Source organism: Podarcis tiliguerta, assembly GCF_965153285.1.
Source record: "Podarcis tiliguerta genome assembly, chromosome: 17".
Lineage (NCBI taxonomy): Eukaryota > Metazoa > Chordata > Lepidosauria > Squamata > Lacertidae > Podarcis > Podarcis tiliguerta.
In genome coordinates this window covers 35,575,180-35,585,554 of record NC_139550.1, presented here as the reverse complement: position 1 = coordinate 35,585,554, position 10,375 = coordinate 35,575,180, and the positions used below count along the sequence as shown (strand labels likewise).

The window sequence follows — 10,375 nt, the reverse complement described above, 5'->3', positions numbered from 1 at the left end:
ATAGCAGATGTGCACCATAAATTCGCCATATTCTGGAGACATCACGTGACATCATGTCAGGCCCATCGGTCAAATTTGGCCTGCAAGACCTTATAAAACTCTGGCCTGTATAGACCAAAAGCTTCCCCCATCATCCCCACTTCACGCCAGCTTTGAGTGTTTGGACCAATAGGCTTCATTTTAATTAGGGTTGTCATACTTCAGGAAGTAAAATTCTGGACATAAAAGTTGTTGAGCTTTTTTCATCTCCCCAAAAAGGCACTTCCAGCTTCTGTGGGTAAAACCCAGACATTTTGCCAATTTCCGAAATTCCCCTCAGGCGCTATTTTCGCCGCTTTAATCCCAGACATGTCTGGGAAATTCCAGACATATGGCAACCCTACATTTTATTAATATATAGGTAAATTCAGTCAGACAAACAGCCCTTCACCTGAAATGAGCAAGGATTCACTTTCACAAAATAAATTTTATTAAATAGATTTCCATTCAGATTTCATTGAGCGAAATTTATCTGCAAACATTTCCTTTTTACAAATTAGCACACACATGCACACGATAGGGCAGCAAAAACCTACCCCAGAATCCTTTTCTTCCGAAAGGCTGAAAAATTGCAATACACAAGTATTTACACGTACAATTACGTCTGATTGCTGGGCAGGCCCAGAATTCAAACATCCTTTGGGCAGCTGAGAGGACTTTGCACTCCGACATCTGAATTCTCTACCCAGTTGTGGCTCTAGACAAGAGGGAAACTCTTTGAACACGCACACATACACACACCTGTAGAACCAGGTTAACTCTTTCTCAGCCAGTGACCAAGCCTGGCTGCCTGAGGTTCAGCGGTAGCAAATTAGCACCACCTCCCCATCGCAGAGGGGGAGGAGAGAAGAGAAGAGGTTTTAAGTCTCTCAGCCGCTGCTGTTGCAAACGGTGGCCCGAGGGCTTGCTAGGCTCTGCGGTTCTTCAGGCTGAAGTAGAGGGTCAGGCTTTAGCCAGGAGTGCAACAGCACTTGTTCCAGCGTTGGCCGTTCAGAAGGTTCCAGAGATAAGCACCATCGGATTAGATCTTGGCAGTCTGGGAAAGTAGAAGAGCCAACATTACAAGGATATACAGGAGCCTTGGCTTGCAAAGGCATCCCGCCATCCTGCGCCAGTTAGGCCTTTGTACACTATAATCTGAATTTGAGATTGCAGGGATTCAATCCTAAATGAAGGATTTACCAATGTGAGAAACTGAGAATGAAATTGCTTGTTTAAAAGGTACACACACACACACAACAAAGTCACTAGTCCTTAAGGCTGTGGATAGGTAGAAATGGGGCATGAACTTTTAAAAGGTAAAGGGACCCCTGGCCATTAGGTCCAGTCGTGGCCGACTCTGGGGTTGCGGCGCTCATCTCGCTTTATTGGCCGAGGGAGCCAGCATACAGCTTCCGGGTCATGTGGCCAGCATGATTAAGCCGCTTCAGGCGAACCAGAGCAGTGCACGGAAACACCGTTTACCTTCCCGCCAGAGCGGTACCTATTTATCTACTTGCACTTTGATGTGCTTTCAGATTGCTAGGTTGGCAGGAGCTGAGACCGAGCAACGGGAGCTCACCCTGTTGTGGGGATTCGAACTGCTGACCTTCTGATCGGCAAGCCCTAGGCTCTGTGGTTTAACCCACAGCGCCACCTGCGTCCCTATGAACTTTTAGGCACAAGGTAAAAACGAACTTTTAGGCACAAGCTAAAAATGAAGGAGAGATGGGGAATCTTGAACCGTTTTCTTCTTCCTAGGTGGCTTACAAGAAAATCATATCAAGAGCCACCCAGGTCCTTCTCAAAGGGTAAATGGCCCTGCGGTCGAGAGGCCAGATCAGCATGAGTAGGGGAAATGTAAGAACCATTTCAAATTCAACTCATTGTTGGGTTTATAACTAGACCTCCTCAGTTTGCAGACACACTCACCAGCAGAGACAGGGGCGCGGAACTCCACAGTTGCAGCCAGAATCTCCTCGTCCCGTTCGAAGGGGATATCGCCACACACCATGTCATAGAGGAGGATCCCCAATGACCAGACCGTGGCTGGCAGGGCATGGTACTGCTGGGATTCCACCCACTCTGGGGGGCTGTACACACGGGTACCTGAGATGGTGAGAGAAGCCAATGGGTTACCAATCGTCCCAAGCCTAAGATACATTCAATTTAAAAAAGACAAACAAACAAAAAACTCCTCTAAGTATTGCATTTAAAACAAATTAAAGACCACTTCTACAGAAATTAAAGCAGAAAAAAATAGAAAGAGTGTGTTAAAAAATAAAAAAAACCCAGCAATGCTGATAGAACAACAAGCAATCTAGTAACAAATAATCAGAACCAGATTCTGAAAGACAATCTTGGCAATAATTTTGCCTAGTGAGCTTTGGCTGAACAAGACAGCCTTTGTCGGTTTCCTGAAACTCACCAGATTTAGCAAGACTGGCCTTTCTAAGCAATAAAAACAGTGCCATGATTGAGAAGTCCCTGCTTTAGACAAAGTGGTCTCTAAGGTGGATCCTTACAGAAGGCCCACTGAGCAGATCTTCACGCAGGAGCTGGCTTTGTGGGTTTCTTAAACCTCCAATTACTGGGACTTAAAATAATTCATAACGAATAAATGAACATAGGCCACACCTCAAAGCAAGCTCAGAGGTTAGAGACCCTGTCTTCTAGACTAGGATCCCAACCATCTCCAAGGGGATGAAAGTACCCTGGGAAGTAGAACTGAGAAGTAAATCCCCCTGTTTTGATATGGGCTTTCAGCAGTTGCAGCTCACAGCTTTCCACTGCCAGAGCCCTTAGGTCTCACTTCCCTCCAAGGTGGAAAAACGCTCCAATGCCTTGACACTCACCATCAAACTCTGTGTAGGCAGAATCCCTCAGCAAAGCCCCAGAACCAAAGTCAATCAGCTTGAGGTTGCCGGTGCGCAAATCCACCAGGATGTTCTCGTCCTTGATGTCCCGATGCACCACCCCCTTTTCGTGGCAGTGGCGAGCGGCTTCCACCACCTGGCGGAAGAACTGGCGGCAGAGTTTCTCAGGGAGGGGGCCCTGCTCAGTCACATAGTCAAAGAGATCCTGGCAGTTCTCAGGCCTTTCCAGGACGAGGAAAAAGCCTTCGGGGCCTTCATACCAGTCCAGGAGGCGAATCACGCCCCGGTGGCCAGATCCGGAGCACACGAGCTTCATCAGCGCCACTTCCAGAGGCACCACCGCCCCGTTAGGCTGCAAAAGGAAGACAAAGAATAAAATTAGTACAAGGAGTTCAGGGGTAACTAAGGAGCCAACAGAATGTTGCTTCAGTACGGAAGGTGAACGCTTTTCGAACAAACTCACCAGCTCTGCCCAGTGTGAAACTTTATTCCTGGCAACATGCTTGATTGCAACCTATGGGAGAAAACACAAGAGAGATAAGAGCCTAAATCACACCACTTTTAAACCCCCTCCACGCACAGAGACTGAACCAGGATCATAGCCAGACTTTCCCTAGATCAGGACTGCAGAATTTCTCTTTTAGCAACATTCCCCGAACCTGGCCAGCTGCCTGGGTGGATTTCAACGTAACACTAAGGAGATTGTTTTAGCACAGGCATTTCTGCTGGCCCAACAGAATGACATTCCCTTTCCTCCTCCCCCCTCCATGTTTTGGGGATATCCCATACACTAGGAGTCGGCAAGGTTCACTCCAGTGGAGATTACTCTGTGGGCCTGAGCATGAGCACCCACGATTTCTGGCATCTGCGACTGTGCAGATGTGATTTCTGGCGCTGTGGAAGCAAGTCTCTGTGCCATGCTGTGCTGGTTTAGCCAGGCAAGTGGGTGGCTCAGTTTGGGGGCCGGTTAAATGACCCCCGTGGGCCGTTTATGGCCCATGGGCCTTAGGTTGCTGACCCCTGCCATACACGGTTGCAAGCTCACACTTGCTGCTGCATCACGTGCGAAGTGCCCCTCCAGCAGCCACTCCCATCACAAAGTCTCACCTGCAGTCCATCAGCAATCCTGTGTCCAGCGTAGACCATCCCAAAGCCACCTTTGCCCAGCAAGCTGCCTTGCTTATACAGAGCTTCAAAAGATTCTTTGTCTTTACCTAGAGAGAAAAGAGTAGACGACAAAGTTACTGGGACTGGATTCACACTGGGACGTTGCTATAGCTGTTTCACCATGACAGCACCATGCTAGGCTTCTGTTCATTCTTGTTCCAACCAATGTTCCAGATCCAGCAACAGTTCTGATGGCTCCTAAAGTGGCACTGCCAGGGCAGGACTCTGGGGAAGACACCAGGGCCCCCACTAAGCAGAAGGACCCTCAAATAAAACAGGGTCTGCTTACCACACCACCATATTGGAGGGAGGAAAGTAATGCCCACATGAGCTTCTAGAGAAGGACTCCCTCCTGTCAATCCACTGAGGCCAGGGGCTAAAGCAACCGCACTGCATCACTGCCTCCAAGAAGAATTTGAGTTCAAGAACATTGCAAATGGCTCCCAAATTCAGAGCGACTCCTCCAAGCTTCCCAAGCAGAGGAGAAAGATGCACCCCCACCAGGGATGGAGAACCTGTGGCCCTGCAGGTGTTGCTGGACTCCAACTCCCATCATCCTCAGCCATTGGCTATACTGGTTGGAGTTGATGAGAGCTGTAGTCCAGCAACACCTGCAGGGCCACAGGTGCCCCCGTCTTGCAAGAAGTGAAGCTTTCCTAATTTCTGCATCTCCGGGCCTGAGAAAGGCTTGTCTGTCTATCTCCTGCCCACTATAGAAGAAGAGGAGGAGGAGTTTGGATTTGATATCCTGCTTTATCACTACCCTAAGGAGTCTCAAAGCGGCTCACATTCTCCTTTCCCTTCCTCCCCCACAACAAACACTCTGTGAGGTGAGTGAGGCTGAGAGACTTCAAAGAAGTGTGACTGGCCCAAGGCCACCCAGCAGCTGCATGTGGAGGAGCGGAGACACTAACCCAGTTCACCAGATTACAAGACTACCACTCTTAACCACTACACCACACTATACAGCTGCTATGAAAAAAACATAAGAGAAGATTGCTGGATCAGGTCCGTGGTCCATCAAGTCCAATGCCTCTGGGAAACCTAAACACAAGAGCACTCTCCCCACTTGCAGTTTCCAGAAATGAAAGAAGAGCTCTGCCATTTATTTAACTGCATGAAAGGATTTTGGCATCCCTAACGTCAGATTGTTTGGTCCTAAAGGCACTGGAATGAGGGGTTAGGGAGGAAGCAAAGAAGATGGGCAGGCGGTAGCCGATTTTTCTGAGGCTTTAGATCAGGCGTTCCCAACCTGCGGCCCTCCAGATGTTTTGGCCTACGACTCCCATGATCCCTAGCTAACAGGACCAGCGGTCAGGGATAATGGGAACTGTAGTCCAAAACATCTGGAGGGCCGAAGGTTGGGGGTGCGTGCTTTAGATCCTCACTTCTCATGCTTTAAACACAGGACAACTCAGTAAATGACAAAGCCGCCCAGAGCCTTGCATGTGACTCACAGGAAGGACAGCTGCTCTCCTGCCCATCAGAGACCGGCTTCCCCAGCCTAGCAGCTGGTGAAACTGGACTTCCTGGTTGACTGCCTCTCAGCCCAGCTTTAATACAAACAGTAAGTGGGAGGAAAGAGAGAGCGAGAGCTGCAGACTAAGATCCTTGGGTGTGTTGTGGCCAACTCTTTTTTTTATGAATGGAGGTTCCTTGCCTTGAACAGTTGAAGTCAATGGGCAAAGTTTTCTCCAGGAAGGAGATGCATGCAGCAATGGAGGAAGGCTGTCCCTGACACATTTTGCTTGCTGCAAAACTATTATAGGAACAGTTTGCCAGAAGAGCCTGACGGATGAGGCCAGTGGCAAATTAACTCCAGCATCTTGCTGTCAAGGTGGCCAGCCAGATGCTTGCAGAAGCCTGCAAACAGGAGCACAACAGCGCTCCGCCTGCAGTTTGCAGCGCTTGGAATTCAAGAGGAGAGATGGAGGAAGTTTCCCATTACAAAGGGCTTAAAAGGCACAAGAGTCCCTTCAGGAAGCAAAGAATTAGCAACACAAACTAGGTCACATTCAGCTGCGCTTCTTTTGCTTGAGGCAAAAGCCCATCCCACAGATAGCATGAGAAAGGAGTTCGTTTGTTAGGCAGATGGGGCAAGGTGAGAATCCAGGATGTTTGCCTGATGATTCACCAATGGGAGGTAAAGGTTAGGAGGTTGTTTCTGGGAAATCCTCTGTTTTTGAATGAGTTATCAGGGGAGGAGATCTCCCTCCAGGGGATGGAAGGCGTGTCTGAACCAGGGGAAAAGAGCAGAAGGCAATTTGGAAAAAGAGAGTGTCCATCTAGCTGGAGGTAAGTAATGCGACCTCTTTGCTGAACTCACGCTCCGCTTGCATGTGTTTGTAAATAAAGCAAGCATGACAAAGATGCCGCACATCTCATCTAACAGGAATCCAAACCAGCCACGGCTGCATACCGCGGAGTTTCTCCCTGGAGTGGGAGAGCAGAGATGCTTAACGAGTTTGCGAACTGACTCGCCCTTTCTCGAGCGCACTTTATTCGGTGGGGGGCAGCAGAGAGTCGCCCTCGCCGCTTCCAAGGCATTTCGGCACCCAGGCTGCTTCTCCGACCACCCTAGCGTCGTCTGCCCGCTTTCCTTGTGTTGTGTGCGCCAGGTTAGGGGGCACGCAAGGTAACCAGACGCCACGGGAATAGGAGACCCCGCTGCCTAAAACCATTGTGCAAAAGAAGGATTGCGCAAAAGGTGGCTTTTTCCAAGGAGGAAAGGAGGCAGAAAAGGGGCGCATCTGTGGAACATCCACTTCATTTCTCCCCTCTCAGAACTCCCATTTATTATAGAGATGTTGTAAATTGGAAGGGACCTCGCGGGATCATCTAGTCCAACCCCCTGCAAGTGCAGGAATATTTTGCCCAACACGGGGCTCGAACTCACAACATTAAGAGTCTCATGCTCTCCCAACCGAGCTATTCCGGGTTTTAAGGCATTGTACAACCCTGTTTCCCCAGTGCCCAAACCCCAGAGTTGCCTTAGGCGCACCCCTATCCCCAAGGTCCGGTGGACAGCAACTGGGGGTACGGGCTTCCGAGGAGGCGCCCACCTTTCCAGGGAACCGGCAGCCCTCTCGGAAAAGGGCGTCGAGAGGAATGAAGAAAGGAGGGGCGATTGGCGAGGAAGTGAGAGGGAGACGGACGAAGAACCAGGGCGATCTGCAGCAGAGAAAGAAAGCAGGTCTCCGCTACTACCGAAGCTTTCTGCAAAGGAACCCAACAGGGCAGAGGGACAGAAGAGAAAAATGCACAGAGATGCGCCCTATCCTGCAGCCACGAGCGAGAAGGCGCATCTTGCAGTTTCCCCTTTTCCTCCGCCTTACACCCACTGCGGGCGACGCAGTTTAGGATGGGAATGGAGTGGTCAGGGAGATTATTATTAATTACCACCAACCACTGCACTGGCTCTGCTCCTGCGCCTTTGGAAGCGTCCCAGGACCCAAAACTTTAGCAGGGGGAGGGTGCAAGAAAGAAAAGTTGGATAGGATCCCGTGCGTTGAAAAAGCGCAGGAACTCTTCACGCATTAAGTTTTGGGGAACACACGGACAGGGAGATGAGAGACAATGTGGTGTAGCGGTTAGAGTGCTGCACCAGGCCCTGGGAGACCGGGGTTCAAACCCCCAGACTCGGTCACCAAACTCGCTGGGTGACCTTGGGTCACTGGCTCAGCGTAACGGACGTACTTCGCAGAGTTGTTGCGGGGATAGCAAGCAGGAGGCCAACTTGGCCCCGCGACCGTGGCGCCGAAATTTGTGGATGCCCAGCTCCTTAATGGGGAATTTTGGGGATGCTTGGGTACCCAGGGAGTTGACACTTATGGTAGCAAGTGAGGGGAGAAGTTATGTACCCCGCTTTGAGCAGCTTGCAGGAAAGGCGGGATATAAATGTAATGAATGAACAAACAAACACACACACACACACATATACAACTATGCGAGGCACATGCTTGCCGCGTTCAGATACATTTACATTTCAACAGCCCAGGACTGAAATAAAAGTTACTGTACTTTATCTATGGCAACTGCTTTGCAGAGGTACTGGGTACTCCATTTACAATAGGTTTGGCAACGTTATATATGTGTGTGTGTATACACACAGCATGTGTGAGGAAACCCAGCCAGTTGGGCGGGGTATAAATAATAAATTATTATTATAGTATGTGTCTGAACGCGACAAACCGGTGCCTCGTGTGGGCGCCCTAGGGGAGCCGGGTCTGGAGGGCAAGCAGCTATTCCTCATTGAGCAAATCCGCGCCTCCAGACCCGACCCCACTCGAAGAGGCGCGCGAGCCTTGGAGGAAACCTCCACAAGCTGGGGAGACGGGCGCGCACGCCTTACCTGCGGAACTCCAAGCGACTTCACTCCGCTCCGGGACCATCGTCCCCAGCAGGGCTGCCTCGACCGCGATCTCGAGCCCGGACCGATGCCCGCAGAGGCGCAGGCTGCTCAAGCGCGGCGCTGCATAGCTGCTCCAAGTGCTGAGCGCGCTTCGCCAGTTCCGCTCCGAAGCCGACCAGCCGAGAACTCCTTTCTGCGCTTTTACGCACCCGGCCTTTCAGGCGGCTCGGCTTATTTGCATCTCTCGCCGCGGCGGCCAATGAAAGGTCTCCCTTTGGCCCTCTATGCAAATGAGCCTACGCAACTGGAGGGGCGGGAAGCGGAGGGCGGGGCCGGGCTGGGCTTTTCCTTTCCACGCGCGACCGGGAAAGATCAACTTGAGCCGCTTGGACGTGGCGAGGATCCAAGGAGGCGCGTGTGCCTGGCAGCCATGACCCCCCTCTTGGCCTTGAAGTGGGTTGGCTCCCACCCAAAGCACCTGTGGGCGCACGGAATGGGAGCCCGGGAGGGCTTCAGGCTTTTTCAGTTATTTCATAAAATTTATAGCCTGCTTGATTGCTTAACCCCCCCCCCCCAAAAAAAAAAACCCTCAAAGCAGTTTGCATTGTGCTGCCTTGGGGGAAAATCTGCTTTGCTTTCTTCTTCTAGGAACCCCAAGATTTCCACCCAGAGCAGATGCCGAAGGCACACAGTTGGGATTAAAAAGCAAGGTGCCTCTGAGCATATGCTGAGGCTGGGAATTGGGTTTCCTTTCCTTTCACAGACCAAAAGGGCCACAACAGGTTGGCTCATTCTGGGGGGGTGGGGGCGGGGGAGTTATTTTGTTCTTCCTAATTTTAAACAACTGGGAGTCAGAAATCCTTCCTGATCCACTGTTGGGTCATCCAGAGGTTTACCAGTAGATCCGTCTCCTTTCTTTCATTTCCTGCTCTGCAGATATAACGCTTTGTGTCCTTGGTTAGAGCTTGGTGCTGACAACACCAAAGTTGCAGGTTCAATCCCTATAAGGGAGAGCTGCCTATTCCTGCATTGCAGGGGGTTGGACTAGATGACCCTCAAGGTCCCTTCCAACTGTGATTCTATGTGAAATGCACTAAAAATTTACTTGGAAGTAAGGTAAAGGTATGGGAAGCGGGTGGCGCTGTGGGTAAAACCTCAGCGCCTAGGACTTGCCGATCGTATGGTCGGCGGTTCGAATCCCCGCGGCGGGGTGAGCTCCCGTCGTTCGGTCCCAGCGCCTGCCAACCTAGCAGTTCGGAAGCACCCACGGGTGCAAGTAGATAAATAGGGACTGCTTACCAGCGGGAAGGTAAACGGCGTACCGTATGCTGCGCTGGCTCGCCAGATGCAGCTTGTCACGCTGGCCACGTGACCCGGAAGTGTCTGCGGACAGTGCTGGCTCCCAGCCTATAGAGTGAGATGAGCGCACAACCCTAGAGTCTGGCAAGAGTGGCCCGTACCTTAAGGTAAAGGTAAAGGACCCCTGGACAGTTAAGTCCAGTCAAAGGCGGCTATGGGGTGTGATGCTCATCTTGCTTTCAGGCCGAGGGAGCCGGCGTTTGTCCACAGACAGCTTTCTGGGTCATGTGGCCAGCATGACTAAACTGCTTCTGGAGCAACGGAACACCGTGACAGAAACCAGAGCGCACAGAAACACCATGTGGTGTAGTGGTTCAGAGCAGTGGACTCGTAATCTGGTGAACCGGGTTCGATTCCCTGCTCCTCCACATGCAGCTGCTGGGTGACCTTGGGCCAGTCACACTTCTCTGAAGTCTCTCAGCCCCACTCACCTCACAGAGTGTTTGTTGTGGGGGAGGAAGGGAAAGGAGATTGTTAGCCGCTTTGAGACTCCTTAGGGTAGTGATAAAGCGGGATATCAAATCCAAACTCTTCTTCTTCCCACCGCAGCAGTACCTATTTATCTACTTACACTGGTGTGCTTTCAAACTGCTAGGTTGGCAGG

The 10,375-nt window shown here is 51.0% G+C and overlaps 1 protein-coding gene across 1 annotated transcript; it reads right to left on the bottom strand.

The window, feature by feature from the left end:
* Nucleotides 1-446: 446 nt before the first annotated feature.
* PIM2 (Pim-2 proto-oncogene, serine/threonine kinase) lies at nt 447-8,653 on the bottom strand. The gene is made up of 6 exons (XM_083420592.1): nt 8,413-8,653; nt 4,002-4,108; nt 3,358-3,408; nt 2,874-3,246; nt 1,951-2,127; nt 447-1,075 (listed from the first exon to the last, which is right to left on the bottom strand). The coding sequence occupies exons 1-6, from the start codon at nt 8,450-8,452 to the stop codon at nt 909-911; spliced, it is 915 nt and encodes a 304-aa protein (XP_083276718.1). The 5' UTR covers nt 8,453-8,653; the 3' UTR covers nt 447-908.
* Nucleotides 8,654-10,375: the final 1,722 nt, after the last annotated feature.

Excerpts from the sequence above, each read along its gene's own strand:
- PIM2 (XM_083420592.1), bottom strand. The coding sequence starts at position 8,452 with ATGGTCCCGGAGCGGAGTGAAGTCGCTTGGAGTTCCGCAG. Across the intron at positions 3,409-4,001 it reads GGATTGCTGATGGACTGCAG|GTTGCAATCAAGCATGTTGC; the intron begins GTGAGACTTTGT and ends TTTCTCCCATAG. Across the intron at positions 1,076-1,950 it reads CCGCGCCCCTGTCTCTGCTG|ACTGCCAAGATCTAATCCGA; the intron begins GTGAGTGTGTCT and ends CTACTTTCCCAG.